The 20358-nt window shown below is 48.8% G+C and overlaps 1 protein-coding gene across 7 annotated transcripts in view; it reads left to right on the forward strand.

Moving 5' to 3' along the window:
- Window positions 1-2539: 2539 nt before the first annotated feature.
- The window catches only part of LOC121274992 (Fc receptor-like protein 2), a 64516-nt gene continuing 46697 nt past the window's right edge, over window positions 2540-20358 (forward strand). For 5 of the 7 annotated variants that reach the window (XR_005942332.1, XR_005942333.1, XR_005942336.1 and 2 more), the window contains exons 1-4: window positions 2540-2581; window positions 2894-3036; window positions 6715-6744; window positions 16938-17186. Coding sequence is in view for 1 of the 7 variants with exons in the window: in XM_041182386.1 (XP_041038320.1) it covers window positions 3006-3036; window positions 6715-6744; window positions 16938-17186 (310 nt within the window). In the remaining 6 variants the exon portion in view is untranslated. Of the gene's footprint in view, window positions 2582-2893; window positions 3037-4433; window positions 4497-6714; window positions 6745-13109; window positions 13238-16937; window positions 17187-20358 lie in introns of those variants that run through there. The other 2 variants (XR_005942335.1, XR_005942334.1) reach the window with 2 other exon arrangements.

A 20358-nucleotide genomic window follows, 5' to 3' on the forward strand; every position in this document is an offset into this window, starting at 1 on the left:
ATAAGAAAATCCCTCCATACCCGGGATGTACCTAATGAACCTTCTCTGGACCAGCCCCAATGCCAGTATTTCTTTCCTTAGATAAGGGGACCAAAACTGCCGACAGTATTCTAGGTGTGGTCTAACTAGTGCCTTGTATTGTTTTAGCAAGGCTCCCTTTTTTTTACCCTCCATTCCCTTTAAAATAAAGGCCAACATTATGCGGCAAGCGTTTCGCTTGCCTAATTTGCCCCAGTGCTGGTCATGGAATTAAATACCTGCCCATGTTGACATTGGTAGTGTTATTCTGCTCATAAACTCTCTCTGAGCTATTTAGATGTCTCAAGGCAATCGCAACAAATGGCAGGAATGCATTTCTGAGCACATTGTCCGCCAAGGGTAGGTGACAATATTCCAATGCCCTGCATGTCTGTATTGAGCGGCACGCTTTCACAGAGTTCAGAAACTATCTTCAAAGACGATTGGCTTAATGGTTCTGAGAGGCCATTTCATGTGAACTGTAGTGAGCTGAGCGTGGGAATGGCCTTGGCGCTTCTCTGATGCAGATGCAGCTGTTAGCTCTTGTCTTACGGTTCAACAGTTTATGAATCGAATCAGTTCTTTCTCCCCTTCTCTCTCTCTTTCTCTTTCTCTCTTTCTCTCTCCTTCTCTATCTCTCTCCTTCTCTCTCTCTCTCTCTTTAGTTCCCTCTTTCTCCATCCTTCTCTTTCTCTCCCTTTCATTGTCTCTCTCTCTCTCAATTTCTCTCTCTTTCCCTCTCTCTCTTTCTTTTTATCTTTCTCTTTCTCACTCTCTCTTTCTTTCTTTCTCTCTCTCTCTTTCTCACTCTCTTTCTCCCCCTCTCTCTCTTTCTTTCTCTCTCTCTCTCTCATATATATATAGATTTCTCTCTCTGTCTTTGTTTCTTCCTCTCACTTCCTCTTCCACTTTCTCTCTTCCTCTCCCTTTCTCTTTCTCTCTCTCTCTATTTCTCGCTCTTTATCTCTCTTTCTTTCTCTTTCTCTCTTCTCTTTCTCTCTCTCCTCTCTCTCTCTCTGGACATGGGCGTTTTAATCATGGTAGTGTGAGATAAGTTGAGCGCTCAAAGCTCCTGCTGCTGTCGGCCGCCCGCCTTTGCCCGCTGGGTTGTGACCAGACCACACTGGCAGATCCGCACTTCCCTTGGTGGCGAATTCAAAACAAACAACCAAAGGCCTCAAGGCTGTGACTTCCGACCCCAGGCACCTGTGCAAACTGCTTCATATGTGACTCATTCCAACCGGAGCATTAAGTCACCTTAGGCAGGACCATGTTTGAGTAGGAGTAAGGGGTTGCGAAATGGAGGAGCCAATAAAAGTGGGATATAATTCCATGGGTGGCACAAAAATAAACTGTGCTTTTTTGGCTCCATGTTACGCTTCCCACCAAATAGGTGGCCCCATACCAGTACAAAAGTAGGGAGGACATGTCGGAGTTGTATAGAACCGTGGTGAGGCCACAGCTGGAGTACTGGGCGCAGTTCTGGTCGCCACATTATAGGAAGGATGTGATTGTGCTGGAGGGGGTGCAGAGGAGATTCACCAGGATGTTGCCTGGGATGAAACATTTAAGTTATGAAGAGAGGTTGGATAGACTTGGGTTGTTTACGTTGGAGTAGAGAAGACTGAGGGGTGACCCTGATCGAGGTGGGCAAGATTGTGAGGGGCATGGACAGGGTGGGTAGGGAGCAGCTGGTCCCCTTAGTTGAAGGGTCAGTCACAAGGGGGCATGAGTTCAAGGTGAGGGGCAGGAGGTTTAGGGGGGGATGTGAGGAACAACTTTTTTACCCGGAGGGTGGGGAGGGTCTGGAATGCGCTGCCTGGGAGGGTGGTGGAGGCGGGTTAGCCTCACATCCTTTAAAAAGTACCTGGATGAGCACTTGGCACCTCATAACATTCAAGGCTATGGGGCCAAGTGCTGGTCAATGGGATTAGGTAGGTAGGTCAGGTCTTTCTGACGTGTCGGTGCAGACTGGATGGGCCGAAGGGCCTCTTCTGCAGTGTGTGTGATTCTGTGATTCTGAGGCGATGGTGTAGCGGTATTCCGGCTGCACCCACAATCCAGGGGAAAGTTCGTATCTGGAGTCCACTGGAATTAAACACCTCGTAAAGATGACCGCGAAACCATTGCTGGTTGTTGCAAAAGCCTATCTGCTCCCATTAGAGAACTGGCCTACATGTGACCCTAGACCCACCCACCAGGTGGCAGACTCTTAAAGGGTCACATCCCATGAATGATAATAATGCTGCGGTTCGAACAAATCTCACGGAAAGCAGTTTGTCGAGGCTCCTCCTGCTCTGGATGCTCAACTGTCGGACTTCTGATAACGAGCTTATTTGTAGCCTGTCAGATGTGTAAGTTCGCGTTTCCTCTTGAAGCTGGGATGTATCCGGTGTGAACAATGTGACCAGCACCAGCACCAGCACCAGCAGCAGCAGCAGCAGGAGCCACAGGGCTGGTTTTAGTGCAGCCCCTTCCTGCTTTGGTAGACAGGCACCCTAGGATGTCTGCTCAGAAACGTGTGCCCCTGCCTCCTCGCTCCACTCGGCTCTGCCCTCGACCGGTGGGTGCATCCGAGTGGTCCATGTGGGAAGGGAAGGGAGAGTGTTTGAAGTGCTAGGATGTTGACTTTGGTCGAGGGCGAGGGTGGGGAGGGGGAAGGTGAGGAGGAGACCAGAGCTCCTGGGGGTGTATGCTTGAGGGGAAATTGGTGTCAAGTGTCCATTCCGAAAAAGCCCTGGTGCCAAATCTCGAGCAGCCGGGTCAAAGGGAAATGGGACCAACTGGCTAATTGTGTCCCCAGTGCTCTCGGGGAGGCCTGGTTCATTAAGGGTGACCCTTCTGCACTGTATGATTGTATCTTTTCGCTTCTCAGGTACTGGGGTGGTGAGGGGGAGTGGGGATAATAGAGCGCTGGTGCCCAAGCTGGTGTCCCCACTGCCTGAGTTGGACTGGTTGGAATACGGCCCAGGGGTGCTGCGCTCGACATGAAGTCTCTCTACCTCCTCACAATCTTGCGTAAGTGAATTCCAGGTATTTGCAATGCCTTGGGTTTCTGTCTCCTCGTCCACCTGCTGTGCTTGAGCTCCCCAGATGGCGGGGAGGTGGATGGAGAGGGGGGTAGGGGAGGGGGCAGTGGAAGGGGAGGGGCACTAAGAGGGAGAAGGGGAGTGGGAGGGGAGGGGGAAGGGGTGTTGGAGGCGTGGGGGTTGGAGGGGGGAGGGGAGGTGAATGGAGAGGGGGAGGGGAGGGGAGGGGTCAGTGGAGGGAGAGGGGGAATGGGAGGGGTGGGGGTGGGGGTGGTGGGGGAGGGGGGGTGGAGTGGTAGGGGATGGGGGAGGGGAGGTGGACGCAGAGGGGGAGGGGAGGGGGTAGCGGAGGGCGAACGGGAGTGAGAAGGGGAAGGTAAGTGGGAGGGGGAAGGGGAAGGGGAAGGGGAGTGGGAGGGGTGGGGGGGGGTGGAGGCGGATTGGGAGGGGGTGGGGGTGGGGGTGGGGTTTGGAGGGGAATTGGGAGGGAGAGGGGTGGCAGAGGGGAGGGGGAGGGGTGGGGGTGGGTGTGGAGGGGAATTGGGAGGGAGAGGGGAGGCAGAGGGGAGGGGGAGGGGTGGGGGTGGAGGGGGATTGGGAGGGGGTGGGGGTGGAGGGGAATTGGGAGGGAGAGGGGTGGCAGAGGGGAGGGGGAGGGGTGGGGGTGGGTGTGGAGGGGAATTGGGAGGGAGAGGGGTGGCAGAGGGGAGGGGGAGGGGTGGGGGTGGAGGGGGATTGGGAGGGGGTGGGGGTGGAGGGGGATTGGGAGGGAGAGGGGTGGCAGAGGGGAGGGGGAGGGGTGGGGTGGGTGTGGAGGGGAATTGGGAGGGAGAGGGGTGGCAGAGGGGAGGGGAGGGGAGGGAGTGGGTGGGGGTGGAGGGGGATTGGGAGGGGGTGGGGGGTGGAGGGGGATTGGGAGGGAGAGGGTTGGCGGGGGGAGGGGGATTGGGAGGGAGAGGGGTGGCAGAGGGGAGGGGGAGGGGAGGGGGTGGGGGTGGTGTCTAAAGGAAACCTGTGTGCGAGAGGGAGGAAGAGACGGAGGGAGGGAGAGAGAGAGATGGAGGGAAAGAGGGAGAGAGAGAGAGAGAGAGAGAAAGGAAGGGAGAGAGGTAGGGAGAGATAAAGAAATATGCAGAGAGGTAGAGAAAGAACAAGACGGAGATAAAGGGAGAGCCAGATTGAGGGAAACACAACCAGTGAGAGACTGGCACGGAAAGAGCGACAGAGAAAGAGAGAGAGAGGTGGAGAGAGAGATTCAAAGCCAGAAAGCAAGGCGGGTTTTGAGAGAGTGAGAAAGCATCAATGAGTAAGAACGAAAAAGGAATTAATGCAGCCGAGTGAGAGAAATGCAGCAAAGACCAGGCAGATGGCAAAGAGAGAGAGAGAGAGATTTATAAACATATTAGCCACAGATAATTTTACATTGAAGGTGACAGGTTCTAAGCCTTGGTAAGTAATTTCTTTTCCGGTTGTGCTTATAATAACCCCGGGCTCACGGTTTTAGCAGCATTTAGAAATCACTTTGGTTGAATGCAGTCGGCAAACGGATGAGTGGAAAATCTCTCCCCCCGTGAATGTTCGCTGAAAGACCTGCAGTTTATCTTTGTCCGCTGTCAAATAACAATAATTACGCACTAATCATGGGCCGCTCTCGATTTATTTTTTTTTTCCATTTTGCAGCATTGCCTGACACATGTGGGTATCTCGGCACTGAGCTAGGGACATTGCTTCCATTGTGGCTGTAGTCTGGATTGAAGTGCAAGAGTTGAAACGCAGCCAATGAGAAATGTATCGCATTGAAACAACTCAATGCATAGACAGTTCATACCCACTGAACTGATCTGTTCATTTATCCGCCGGCGAATCAGCACATCTCACAAAAGATCAGTTCTGTTGGCAATTCAGTGCCAAAGTCATACTGCTGGAATGGATCTTATTTCCTATATTGTCGGCAGTATGTGAGCGAAAGAGAGAGAGACGGGGGGAGAGAGAGAACGGGAGAAAGAGAAAGTGTGTGTGTGTGAGAGAGAGGGAAGAAGAGAGTTTTTGTGTGTGAGAGAGAGAGAAAGAGAGGAAAAGAGTGTGTGTGTGAGAGAGAGAAAAGGGAGGAAGAGAGAGAGTGTGTGTGTGATAGAGAGAGAGAAAGGGAGGAAAAGAGATTGTGTGAGAGAGAGAGAGAGAGAAAGGGAGGAAAAGAGAGTGTGTGTGAGATAGAGAAAAAGAGAGGAATAGAGAGTGTGTGTTTGTGTGTGAGAGAGAGAGAAAAGCAAGGAAGCGAGAAGGTGTGTGTGTGAGAGAGAGAAAGGGAGGAAAAGAGAATGTGTGTGAGAGAGAGAAAAGGGAGGAAGAGAGTGTGTGTGTGTGTGTGGGAGAGAGAGAAAAGGATGAAGACAGATTGTGTGAGAGAGAGCGAGAGAAAGGGAGGAAGAATGTGTGTGTGAGAGAGAGAGAGAAAAAAGGGAGGAAGAGAGAATGTGTGTGTGAGAGAGAAAGGGAGGAAGAGTGTGTGTGTGTGAGAGAGAGAAAGGGAGGAAGAGAGTGTGTGAGTGAGAGAGAAAGGGATGAAGAGTGAGTGTGTGTGTGTGAGAGAGAGGAAGAGAGGAAGGGAGTGTGTGTGTGTGAGACAGAGAGAGAAAGAGATGGAAGGAGAGAAAGAAAGAGGGAGAGAGAGGTAGAGAAAGGTAATGAAATATGCAGAGAGGTACAGAAAGAAAAGGACAGACAGATAGAGAGACAGAAAGACAGAGATAAATGCAGAGAGTGAGAGAGAGAAAGAGACAGAGGGAGAGAGAGAGAAAGGAAGAAAAAGGGAGTGTGTGTTTGTGAGAGAGAGAGTGAAAGGGATGGAAGGGGAGAGAGAGAAAGAGGGAGAGAGAGAGAGGTAGAGAGAAATAACGAAATATGCAGAGAGGTGCAGAAAGAAAATGACAGACAGATAAAGAGAGAGAAAGACGGACAGAAATACAGTGAGTGAGAGAGACAGGCAGAGAAAGCAAGAGAGGAAGGGAGAAAGAGAGAGAGAGAAATGGAGAAAGAGACAGAGATAGAAAGAGAGAGAGAGAGAAAGAGAGAGAGAGAGAAAGAGACGGACAGAGGGAGAGAGATAATGAAATATGCAGAGAAGCAGAGAACGGAAAAGACAGGCAGATAGGGAGAGAGAAAGCTGGAGAGAGAGAGAGGCAGAGAACGAGAGACAGAAAGAGAGGCAAAAAAGGCTAGAGAGAAATGTAGAGAGAGAGAGAGAAATGGAGAAAGAGAGAAAGGGATAGAGAGAACGAGAGGCAGACAGAGAGTTTCCATCAAAATGGTTTCGGTTTTTATATGAAATATGCGTGTATCGGTTTACTTCAACACAATAGATTTCTCACTGGTCAGTTTCCATATCCTTATTTCCGCTCGAGGAGCGAGAACAGCATTTTGCAGCTGATTGGAAAATGCCGAATGGACCGCGCATGTCCATCACTTTGTGCATGTTCATATCTAATAGCGCCACATATCTGGTGGGAAGTGTAACATGGAGCCAAACGCCACACAGTTTATTTCTGTGTTCCCATGGAATTATATCCCACTTTTATTGCTTCCTCCAGTCCACAACTTTGCACTTCTTATGCAACATTGAATATGGTCCTGGATAACTTATATTGTTCATTTTTCCCCTCCATTTTAGTGCCAATGACTCACCACTGGATATTCAAAGGTATGATGAGCCTCATTTGTATCAGTGACAATAATTAAGTCTGTTGAATGAATGCTTGCGATCTATAGTCATGAGGTATCAGCAAATTGGTAAAGTTTGTGACCACCTGATCTTAGGTCAGAGTTCAGCTGTTCAGCCACCTATAATTGAAAAGTCCGGTTATCATTTCCATTGAGTAAGTGGGCGTAAACATTGATAGGGTAGTTATAATGGTCGACCAATCAGAACCCTGGTTTTAAGCTTCTTTTACTCCGTCGCATTGCCTTCTACGCATCTTAACTTTTTAACTGAGGATGGATACCCATTGGGAAGGTTAATCATGGGGATAACCGGCTCTTCGTGTCTTTCAAATGGCTAAACAGATGGAAGGAAAGGTGCTTAGCAGTGGAGAGGGTCCGTGGAGGTAGTGTACCTTACATTATTCCAAACATGATCTGGTGAGATGCTGCATAACATGTTTGGCGACAGTGATGAGGCCTGTACGATTAAAACAGACATCTGTGTCACGGCTAAGACCTGATGATGGGGAGGGGAGGGGGAGGGAAGGAGAGGAGGAGGAGGGGGAGGGAGAGAGGGGAGGAGGGGAGGAGAGCAGAGGGGAGGAGCGGAAGGGGAGCGGAAGACAGGAAGTAGAGTGTCACAGTGAAAGTCATTTTTACTCAGATAGGAATGCAGTGTGCAATGGTATACACTCGATACTAGGGCAACTATGTCGAAGTTGGGGGAAATTGGTTATCTCTGGGAGGAATGTCAGGGCGAGAATACCGTCAAGTGTCTGGGAAGCGCAGGGTGAGATGACAAACTCGATTAACTCTGAGATCTTGCAGTGCCCGATGAAGTCAGATCAGGAAGATCTTGGTTTGGTCTGGGAACTTTCCGATGATGGCGATGCAGAGCCTCTTCTGTTCATTTCCATGCACCCGAACACTCACCTCTCTCACCCCATGTCTCCGTATGGAAGAGTGACCTAGGGTTTGAGTGCTTAGACCATCCAGTAGAGGATTAATCTCTTTTGACTATGCCAAGCACAAAGCAAAGGAGTGATTGAAGAAAAATTACTATATATATATATAGATATTTCAGCAGGGTAACCCAGATTTAGTTGTGTAACCAAAGGAGAGATTTAATTGTTTCAGCACAAGTGGTACCTGCTGGCTCCCTTCTAGATGTCTATCTAGGAGATGTAGAATCACAGGCGCTATAGAGGCAGGCTGTGATGAAGTGGTCTTATCACCAGATTACATCCAGGGTAATGCTCTGGGAGCCTGTGTTCAAATCCGCCTCACAGATAGTGGAATTTGGGTCCAAAAAGTCTATTAGTGACCATTTAACAGCTGTCGATTTTATTCTGTTATAAAAACCCAACTGGTTCACTAATGTCTTCAGGGAAGAAAATTTGCTATCCTTACCTGGTCTACGTTTGACTCCATGCCCATAGCAATGTGGTTGACTCTTAAGTACCCTCTGAAATGACCTAGCAAGACACTCTGTTGTATCAAACGGCTACAAACACAAAAAAAGAATAAATCTGGATGGACCACTCGGCATTGACCGAGACACCAGAAACGATAACGGCAATCTCAGTCTTGTTGGACCTGGAAAGTCCTCCTCACTACCACCTGGGGGTGAGTGCTGAAATTATGGGAGCTGTCTCACAGCCTGGTCAAGCAACTGCCTGATATAGTCATCCTCATGGAATCATACCATATAAATAATGTCCCGGACACTACCATCACCACCCCTGGGCATGTCCTGTCCCATCAGCAGGGCAGACACTGCAGAGGTGGAGGCACAGTGGTATACAGTGGGAAGGGAGCTGCCCTGGGATCCCTCAACATCGACTCCAGACCCCATTAAGTCTCATGGCATCAGGTCAAACAGAGGCAAGGAAACCTCCTGCTGATTACCACATATCGCCCTCCCTCAGCTGATGAATCTGTGCTCCTCCATGTTGATCATCACTTAGAAGAAGCACTGAAGGTGGCAAGAGTGCAGACTGTACTCTGGGTGGGGGAACTTCAATGTCCGTCACTAGGAGTGTCTCGGTTGCACCACTACTGACCGCGCTGGCCTGGTCCTAAAGGACATAGCTGCTGGACTGGGTCTGCAGCAGGTGGTGAAGAAACCAGCAAGAGGGAAAAACATACTTGACCTCATCCTCACTAACTTGCCTGCTGCAGATGCATCTGTCCATGACAGTATTGCTAAGAGTGACCACTGCACGGTGATTGTGGAAATGAAGTCCCACCTTCACATTGAGGATACCCTCCATTGTGTTGTGTGGCACTACCACCGTGCTAAATGGGATGCATTTCGAACTGATCTAGCAACTCAAGACTGGGCATCCATGAGGCGCTGTGGGTCATCAGCAGCAGCAGAATTGTACTCGAACACAATCTGTAACCTCACGTCCCGGTATATCCCCCACCCTACCATTACCATCAAGTCATGGGATCAACCCTGGGTCAATGAAGAAAGCAGGAGGCCATGTCAGGAGCAGCACCAGATATACCTTAAAATGAGGTGTCAACCTGGTGGAACTATAACACAGGACTACTTGTGTGCCAAATAGCATAAGCATCAATTGATAGACAGACTTAAGCGATGCCAGAACAAACGGATCAGATCTAAGCCCTGCAGTCCTGCCAGATCCAGTCGTGAATGGTGGGGGACAATTAAACAACTCATGAGAGGAGGACGCTCAACAAATATCCCCGTCCTCAGTGATGGAGGAGCCCAGCACATCAGCGCAAAAGATATGGATGAACTATTTGCTACAATCTTCAGCCAGAAGTGTCGAGTGGATGATCCATCTTGGCCTCCTCTGGAGGTCCCCAGCATCACAGATGCCAGTCTTCAGCCAATTCGATTCACTCCACGTGATATCAAGAAATGGCTAAAGCCACTGGATACTGCAAAGGCTATGGGCCCTGACAATATTCCAGCAATAGTACTGAAGACTTGTGGTCCAGAGCTTGCCGTGCCCCTAGCCAAGCTGTCCCAGTACAGCCACAACACTGGCATCTACCCGGCTATGTGGAAAATTGCCCAGGTATGTCCTGTACACAAAAAGCAGGACTAATCCAACCTGGGCAATTACCGCCCTATCAGTCTACTCTTGGTCATCAGGAAACTAATGGAAGGGGTCATCAACAGTGCTATCAAGCGACACTTGCTTAGCAATAACCAGCTCAATGGCGCCCAGTTTGGTTTCCACCTGGGCCACTCAGCTCCTGACTTCGTTACAGCCTTGGTTCAATCATGCACAAAAGAGCTGAACTCCTGAAGTGAGGTGAGATTGACTGCCCTTGACATCAAGGCAGCATTTGACCGAGTGTGGCATCAAGAAGCCTTAGCAAAACTAGAGTCAATGGGAACCAGGAGGCAAACTCCCATTGGCTGGTTTCATGCCTAGCAGAAAGGAAGATGGTTGTGGTTGTTGGAGGTCAGTCATCTCAGCTCCAGGACATCACTGCAGGAGTTCATCAGGGTCGTGTCCTCGGCCCAACCACCTTCAGCTGCTTCATCAATGACCTTCTTTCCATCATAAGGCCAGAAGTGGGGATGTTCGCTGATGATTGCACGATGTTCAGCACCATTCACGACTCCTCAGATACTGAAGCAGTCCATGTCCAAAAGCAGCAAGACCTGGACAATATCCAGGCTTGGAGTGACAAGTGGCAAGTAATATTCGTGCCACACAAGCGTCAGGCAATGACCATCTCCAACAAGAGAGAATCCAACCATCACCCATTGATGTTCAATGGCATTACCCTCACTGAATCCCCCACTATCAACATCCTGGGGAGTTACCATTGATCAGAAACTGAACTGGGCCAGCTATATAAATACTATGGCTGCAAAGCAGGTCAGAGGCTAAAAATCGCGTGACGAGTAACACACCTACTGAATCCCCAAAGCCTGCCCACCACCTGCAAGGCACAAGTCAGGAGTGTGATGGAATACTCCATTTGCCGGGATAAGTGCAGCTCGGACAATATTCAAGAAGCTCGACACCATCCAGGACAAAGCAGCCCCGCTTGATTGGCACCACATCCACAAACATTCACTCCCTCCACCACCGACGCACAGTAGCAGCAGTGTGTGTACCCTCCACAAGATGCACTGCAGGAATTCACAAGGCTCCTTCGACAGAATCTTCCATAACCACGATCACTGCCATCTAGAAGGACAAGGGGCAGCAGATATTTCGGAACACCACCACCTGGAAGTTCCCCTCCAAGTCACTCACCATTCTGACTTGGAAATATATCAGCCGTTCCTTCACTGTCGCTTGGTCAAAATCCTGGAACACCCTCCCTAACAGCACTGTGGGTGTATCTACGCCACAGGGACAAAATCCTGAAACTCCCTCCCTAACAGCACTGTGGGTGTACCTACACCACAGGGTCAAAGTCCTGGAACTCCCTCCCTAACAGCACTGTGGGTGTACCTACACCACCGGGACAAAATCCTGGAACTCCCTCCCTAACAGCACTATGGGTGTACCTACACCACATGGACAAAATCCTGGAACTCCCTCCCTAACAGCACTGTGGTTGTACCTACACCACAGGGACAAAATCCTGGAACTCCCTCCCTAACAGCACTGTGGGTGTACCTGCACCACATGGATAAAATCCTGGAACTCCCTCCCTAACAGCACTGTGGGTGTACCTACACCACACGGACAAAATCCTGGAACTCTCTCCCTAACAGCACTGTAGGTGTACCTACACCACACGGACAAAATCCTGGAACTCCCTCCGTAACAGCACTGTGGGTGTACTTACACCACAGGGACAAAATCCTGGAAATCCCTCCCTAACAGCACTGTGGGTGTACCTACACCACAGGGACAAAATCCTGGAACTCCCTTCCTAACAGCACTGTGGGTGTACCTACACCACAGGGACAAAATCCTGGAACTCCCTCCCTAACAGCACTGTGGGTGTACCTACACCACAGGGACAAAATCCTGGAACTCTCTCCCTAACAGCACTGTGGGTGTACCTGCACCACATGGAGTGCAGCAGTTCGAGAAAGCAGTTCACCACCACCTTCTCAAGGGCAACTAGGGATGGGCAATAAATCCTGACCAGCCAGTGACGCTCAAATCCTACTAATGAATAAAAAATAAAAATACTACATGTATTCAAAGATAAGTTGAGCATGTGCTGATATTTTCTAAGGGCAGTGTGCATAGTCTTTATTGCCTCCCTGCTCCATATTTCCTTCATTACATTTTTTTTATCCCTTTCAAGGATTTATCCAACCCATTTTCTTTGTGACAACGATCAAAATAGAAACCCAATCCCAGAAATAAACCGAATAATAAAGATGGAGAAATGAGGGCGTTGAAGTAAATTTGAAAGAGACATTAAAAAAAGCTAACAACGTATTTTTACAAAAAGGAGGAGAGTAGCTAAAGTAGTTGTTAGTCCCATACAAGGTGAAACTAAGGAATTTGCAGGGAGATGGCTCTGTCACTGGGCTAACAATCAGGCTAATGCCTTGGTGACATGGTTTCGAATGTTAACCTGAACACCTGGTGTAATATCAATTCATTTCATTTAACCTGGAAGTGAAAGTTACTTGCAATAATGGTGACCATCTTGCTTTTTTGCTCTTGTGACCAAACAGGTACAATTTACTAATGTCCTTTAGGGAAGTAAACGAGAGGCAGTCAGTTGGCCTATCCGCCCATCTGGTCTCTGCTTCTTTTGCCAAAAAATTTAAATAGGTGCCGTGTCATTATAGGCCATGCGAACACCTTTATTTATTGCTTATTCCATCAAAACTCTTGAACGATTAAAACAGCTCTGTTAAATCATGACATAGCCTTCTCTGTTCAATTGAGAACAACCCCTCCCTCTTCGCTATATATTTGCAAATAATAAGGGGTCTGTGAAAAGCATTTTAGTTAATCTTGTCAGCACCTGCTCCATAATCTTCACATCAGTTCTAAACAGGGTCCCCAGAATACCGAGCGTGGGATACCCAGTTTTTTAAAAAATTTTGCCTTGTTTCGTAGCATCACCAACGTGTTTTTTTTTTCTTCACAGAGAAAACCCCCAAGTCCATTTGTCCCCGCACCACTTGAAAATTGAACAAACTATCTTGCCTTTCGCTCCTCAATCCTTCTACCATAGCTCGCTTCCCAGAACCTGCCAGGACACATTCTCTGCCAACAAAACGGATCTGTTCAAGCCTTGCGCCCCGTTACAATTGCACCCGGCCACTCGGGGAGCCGATGGAAACCCCATGGCTGTCACGATGGCAACGTCTCGACGAATCGGAGGCTGACTGGCCCTTTGCGCCGGTGGAATGAATTGCACAGTCAGCGTTTGTAACTCAGCCGTTCCCACGAGGGAAAAACCATAAAACTTCGGGCAACGCACCCCTCATCCCAACGCGAATCCTACTGTAGAAATCAGGGGAACTTACATGACGGATGCAGGCCATTCAGCCTGTCCGTGCTGGCCCTCTGAAGGTAAATTTCACCCAGCCTCCTCTTTTTTTTTCCTGTAAATGTTGAACTATTGCCACATTCCCTTGGCATAGTGAGATAAACCTGCAGATTATTTTAAATTGCAAATGACCTGGGCTTAGTTGTAAAAATTCCATTCATGGCGATAATTGCAAACTCCATTAAGTTACACGGTAGAATTCCCTCCAAAATTGGCTTGACCAAGCACTGGCAAAGGCACAGGCCTCACACATGATGCACCTGACTGATATTTCTCATGCTAGCACATCAGTTGCGTCCCGAATTGTTCTTATTCGGTCGTTCATGGGACCGTCGCTGGCTGAGCCCAGCATTTATTGCCCATCCAGAGCTGCCCTTGAGAAGGTGGTGGTGAGCTGCCTTCTTGAACCGCTACAGTCCCTGTGGTATAGGTACACCCACAGTGCTGTTAGGGTGGGAGTTCCTGGGTTTTGTCTCTGTGGTGTAGGTACACACACAGTGCTGTTAGGGAGGGAGTTCCAGGATATTGTCCCGGTGGTGTAGGTACACCTACAGTGCTGTTAGGGAGGGAGTTCCAGGATTTTGTCCCTGTGGTGTAGGTACACCCACAGTGCTGTTAGGGAGGGAGTCCCAGGATTTTGTCCGTGTGGTGTAGGTACCCCCACAGTGCTGTTAGGGAGGGATTTCCAGGATTTTGTCCCTGTGGTGTAGGTACACCCACAGTGCTGTGAGGGAGGGAGTTCCAGGATTTTGTCCCTGTGGTGTAGGTACACCCACAGTGCTGTTAGGGAGGGAGTTCCAGGATTTTGTCCCTGTGGTGAAGGTACAACCACAGCACTGTTAGGGAGGGAGATCCAGGATTTTGTCCCTGTGGTGTAGGTACACCCACAGTGCTGTTAGGAAGGGAGTTCCAGGATTTTGTCCCTGTGGTGTAGGTCCACCCACAGTGCTGTTAGGGAGGGAGTTCCAGGAATTTGTCCCTGTGGTGTAGGTATACCCACAGCGCTGTTAGGGAGGATATTTTGGGAATTTGTCCCGCTGGTGTAGGTACACCCACAGTGCTGTTAGGGAGCAAATTCCAGGATTTTGTCCGTGTGGTGTAGGTACACCCACTGTGCTGTTAGGGAGGGAGTTCCAGGATTTTGACCCACCGACAGTGAAGGAACGGTCATATATTTCCAAGTCAGGATGGTGAGTGACTTGGAGGGGAAATTACAGGTGGTGATGTTCCCATCTATCTGCTGCCCTTGTCCTTCTAGATGGTGGTGGTTGTGGGTTTGGAAGGTGCTGTCTAAGAGGCCTTGGTGAGTTCCTGCAGTGCATCTTGTAGATGGTACACACACTGCTGCTACTGTGCGTCGGTGGTGGAGGGAGTGAGTGTTTGAGGATGGGGTGCCGATCAAGTGGGGCTGCTTTGTACTGGATGGTGTCGAGCTTCTTGCATGTTGTTGGGGCTGCACTCATCCAGGCAAGTGGGGAGTATCCCATCACACTCCTGATTTGTACTTTATAGATGGTGGACAGGCTTTGGGGAATAAGGAGGTGAGTTACTCTCCGCAGAATTCCCAGCCTCTGACCTGCTCTTTGACAGGGCCCTCAACCGTGTCTGCCCCATCTCCTGCGCCTCTGCCCTCACACCTTCCTCTCCCTCCCAGAGCCATGATAGGTTCCCCCTTGTCCTCAATTTTAACCCCATAAGCTTCCTCATTGAAAGGATCATCCTCCACCATTTCCGCCAACTCCAGCATGATGCCACCAGCAAACACATCTTCCCTTTTCCCCCCCCCTCCCCCCCCCCCCACCCGGCGGCATTCCACAGGGATCATTCCCTCCGGGACACCCTGGTCCACTCCTCCATCACCCCCTACACCTCAACCCCCTCCCACAGCACTTTCCCATACAACCGCAGAAGGTGTAACACCTGCCCCTTTACTTCCTCTCTCCTCATCGTCCAAGGGCCCAAACACTCCTTTCAAGTGAAGCAGCATTTCACTTGCACTTCCCTTAATTGAGTGTATGGCATTCACTACTCCCAATGTGGTTTCCTCTGCATTGGAGAGACAAACACAGACTGGGTGACCACTTTGCAGAACACCTGCGGTCTGTCCGCAAGCATGACCCAGACCTCCCTGTCGCTTGCCATTTTAACACTCCACCCTGCTCTCTTGCCCACATGTCTGTCCTTGGCTTGCTGCATTGTTCCAGTGAAGCCCAAAGCAAACTGGAGGAACAGCACCTCATCTTCCGACTAGGCACTTTACAGCCTTCCGGACTGAATATTGAATTCAACAACTTTAGATCATGAACTCTCTCCTCCATCCTCAACCTTTTTCTACCCCCTTTTTCCAATATTTAATTTTTTTTAATTCTTAGTTTTATCCACTTACTTTTATTTTTTATTTATTTGTATTTTATTAATTGTTTTATCCCCGCCTTTTATCCTATTTTCATTCTACTTTCCCAGCTCTCCCCCATCTGTCACTTGTTAATGTTATTCTTTCCAGAGTGTTTACCCTTGCCCTGCGATTATCACATTCTGCTCTCTGACCTTAAATCCACCATTAGCACCTCCTTTAGTCAGTACCACTATCATTATCACCCCTTTGTCCTTTTGTTTATGACATCTTTGTCAATCTCTCCTCTGCCTCCACCTATCACTGGTCCTCTATCCAGCTTTACCCCCTCCTCGCCTGTTCCTCCAGTTTGCGTTGAGCTTCGCTGGAACAATGCAGCAGGTCAAGGATGCATATGTGGGCATGAGAGCAGGGTGGGGTGTTGAAATGGCCAGCGACAGGGTGATCTGGGTCATGCTTGCGGACAGACCGAAGGTGTTCTGCAAAGCAGTCACCCAGTCTGTGTTTGTCTCTCCAGTGCAGTCTAAATTTCATCACATTGTTACTTGGCTTCAACTCTAAAGAGGAGTCCCATGGACTTGAAACGTTAACCCTGTCTTTCTCTCCCCAGATGCTGTCAGACCTGCTGAGTTTCTCCAGCATTTTCTGCTTTCGTCCCTGGAACACTGGTCTGTTCAATGTTACCACAGCAACCCTCCACCATTGTAGGATAAACATTTATAGCCAACAATGGTGACTGTCTGGAAATACAACACCAATTGTTCACTTTGGTCTTTCTGTCCTTTAGTTATCAGGATCTCGTTGGAGCAGAGAAGACTGAGGGGTGACCTGATCGATGTGTACAAGATTATGTGGGGCATGGGCAGAGTGGATAGGGAGCAGCTGTTCCCCTTAGTTGAAGGGTCAGTCATAAGGGGGCATAAGTTCAAGGTGAGGGGCAGGAGGTTTAGGGGGGATGTGTGGAAAAACATTTTTACCCAAATGGTGGTGAGCGTCTGGAATGCGCTGCCTGGGAGGGTGGTGGAGGCCACACATCCTTTAAAAAGTAACTGGATGAGCACTTGGCACCTCATAACATTCAAGGCTATGGGCCTAGTGCTGGTAAACGGGGTTAGGTAGGTAGGTCAGGTGTTTCTCACGTGTCGGTGCAGACTCGATGGGCCGAAGGGCCTCTTCTGCACTTTGTGTGATCCTGTGAATCGATGGGGTTGGGAATAGGGATGTCAATAAGGAACATATCTGGCAAAACCCAATCAGTGGATATAAGCTATATGATTTGGGAAATGTGTCGGCGCTGCTTTCAATCCAGATCTCCTCGTGAAGGAAGTAGATGAACAACTCGAACCATTGAACTTTCCGTTTAACATTAGGTGTAACGCTAAACGTCGACCCAAGTTCAGTTTTTGAAGGCGATAATCTGCATCTGGAATGCCTGTACACAAAAATATTTTCGATTAAGGTCGTTACATTTTACAAAGACAACATACCGATTACTTCAGGGGTGAAGGCAAACTCGGGATATCGCCACCACATTAAAGTTCATAGTTCAAACGACAGCGGATCCTTCCATTGTACTGCAGACAAAGAGGAATCACCCCATGTTTACGTTACGGTTCAAGGTACATATACAACATTTCAATTGGTGCCATCTCTCTTGAATGTGAAGCGCTAAAACACTGGTGTTACAAAACTAGAACACACACACAGGCACACAGACACGCACAGACACACACACACACATTCTCTCACACACAAACAAGCCACAAGCACAACACACACAAGCACAAACGCACACACACAAACTCATTCACAAACACTCACATACGCACAAACACACATTCGCACACACAAGCATGCACATACACAAACACAGTCATTCCCACACACATAAACACCTGCTCACAAACACACACACACTCACACACACACACTCACACACACACACACACACACGTGCAAACACACACAAAACACTGACACACACAAAAACACTGGCACACGCATAAACATACACATATAAACACACGCTCTCAAACACACACACAGATGTGCAAACATACACACACACAAACACTCAGACGCACATATAAACACGCACACACATGCACAAATGCACACACAGTTTTTCTCTCTCTCTCACACATAAAAACAAACTAACTCACAAACACACACACACACATAGGCTCATGCACAATCACTCACATGCACACAGAAACACACACATTCACACACACAAACACGTACACTCACAAACACAGACACACTCAAAGAAACACACACACACATGCAAACACACACAGGCACTGACACACGTAAACACACACGTACAAATACACGCACACAAACATTGACATTCACATAAAGACACTCGCACAAATACAGACACGAACACATACACAGACACAGGCACACAAACACACACACACGTACAACCACACACGCATGCAAACACTCACATGCACACACAAACACACACACAGGCACACAAACAAATGCGCACACACACACACACAGGCACAAGCACACACACACAAAGACACAGACAGACACGCATGAACACACACACATTCACACAGACACACAAGCACGCACACACAAACATACACAGACACACAGACAGACACACACACAGAAGCACACACACGGACGGACACAAACACACACACAAACACAGCCGCATATATCGATAAATTTATGCATATCTGTGTGATCGGGAAATAATATTCTCACGTTATCTCATACGGTATTTACGTTTAAGCAGGCTGCTTAAAAAAGTTAGTTAGACCAAGGCAGGACATTTCCTGCTATCAGCGCCAGCTGCTTTCTTTACCGTCCCCTCCTCCTTGATGTAGAAGTCGGCCCTCTCCCGCTTTTACACGCAGTCGTGCTTGGCGAATGACTGCATGTTGGCCCCCAGGAGAGACAATACTTTGACCATGCGTCTCACCTCTGCAGCCGCCAAGAGGAAGTGACAAAATTAGTCAAAGGGGAACCTTTTGAGTCCGTTGCCCAGCGGTGGTGGGAGCGCTGAGGAGGTTACTTTTTTCTCCACTCTTGCTCATTCCATGATATGGTTGGCTCGAGTTCAGTCACAGGCTCTGCAGAGCCTCCTTGCTTTTGCATTCGTAGTGACCGTGTTGACATGATCGACCTTCTTAAGGGAAGCTCCAGCCATAGGACCATAGAGAACCATAGAGCACTACAGCACAGATAAACAGGCCATTCGGCCCTTCTAGCCTGTGCCGGAATATTATTCCGCTAATCCCATTGACCTGCACCTAGTCCATAACCCTCCAGACCTCTCCCATCCATGTATCTATCCAATTTATTCTTAAAACTTAAGAGTGAGCCCGCATTTACCACATCAGATGGCAGCTCGTTCCACACTCTCACCGCTCTCTCTGAGTGAAGAAGTTCCCCCTAATGTTCCCCCTAAACCTTTCCCCTTTCACCCTAAAGCCATGTCCTCTCGTGTTTATCTCTCCTAATCTAAGTGGAGAGAGCCTGCTCGCATTTACTCTGTCTACACCCCTCATAATTTTGTAACCTTCTGTCAAATCTCCCCTCATCCTTCCACGCTCCAAGGAATAAAGTCCTAACCCGTTTAATCTTTCCCTGTTACTCAACTCCTGAAGGCCCGGCAACATCCTGGTAAATCTTCTCTGCACTCTCTCAATCTTACTGATATCCTTCCTGTAGTTAGGCGACCAGAACTGCACACAAATTCTCAATTCCAGCCTTGCCAGATGCACTGCCCAATGTGAAGGAACTCTGTGAGGCAGTCATGTACATTTTGGACACTGCCCTGGTCACAGTACATGTAGAATGCAGCAGTAAAATGCCTAAGATAAAGGGGAAAAAATAATTGCAGTTTTCCTCTTGCAATATAAATCCTGCTCGGCTTAAGTCTCCTTTTGTTGCACCATTATAGTCAGTGGATGCAATGCTCTGAAAGCCATGTAACGAGGGCTCCCATTCCAGCCTCGGTCCTTGGTTCAAACATGGCCAAAAGAGCTGAACTCCTGAGGTGAGGTGAGAGTGACTGCCCTTGACATCAAGGTAGTGTTTTGTCAAGGAGCCAAAGCAAAATTGAGTCCAAGGGAATCAGGGAAAACTCTGATTGGAGTCACACCTAGTACAAAGGAAGATAATTGAGGTTGTTGGAGGTCAGTCACCTCAGCTCCAGGACATCACTGCAGGAGTTCCTCAGGGTACTGTCCTCGGCCCAATCATCTTCAGCTGCTTCATCAATGATCTTCCTTCCATCATAAGGTCAGAAGTGGGGATGTTCGCCGATGGTTGCACAATGTTCAGCACCATTCATGACTCCTCAGATACTGAAGCAGTCCATGTCCAAATGCAGCAAGACCTGGACAATATCCAAGTGTGGCAAGTAACATTCACACCACACAAGTGCCAGGCAATGGTCATCTCCAACATGGGAGAATCTAACCATCACCCCTCGACTTTCAATGGCATTACCATCACTGAATCCCTCACTATCATCATGCTGGGGGTTACCATTGACTAGAAACTGAACTGGACTAGCTATATAAACACTGTGGATAAAAGAGAAGGTCAAAGACTAGGAATCATTCGACGAGTAAGTTGCCTCCTGACTCCCCAAAACCTGCCCAACATCCACAAAGTACAAGTCAGGAGTGTGATGGAATACTACCCACTTGCTCAAATGAGTGCAGCTCCCACAACACTGAAGACATTTATCACCATCCAGCACAAAGGAGAGCGTTTGATTGGCACCCCTTCCACAAGCATTTAGCTCCCTCCACC

Source organism: Carcharodon carcharias, assembly GCF_017639515.1.
Source record: "Carcharodon carcharias isolate sCarCar2 chromosome 39 unlocalized genomic scaffold, sCarCar2.pri SUPER_39_unloc_7, whole genome shotgun sequence".
Classification (NCBI taxonomy): domain Eukaryota; kingdom Metazoa; phylum Chordata; class Chondrichthyes; order Lamniformes; family Lamnidae; genus Carcharodon; species Carcharodon carcharias.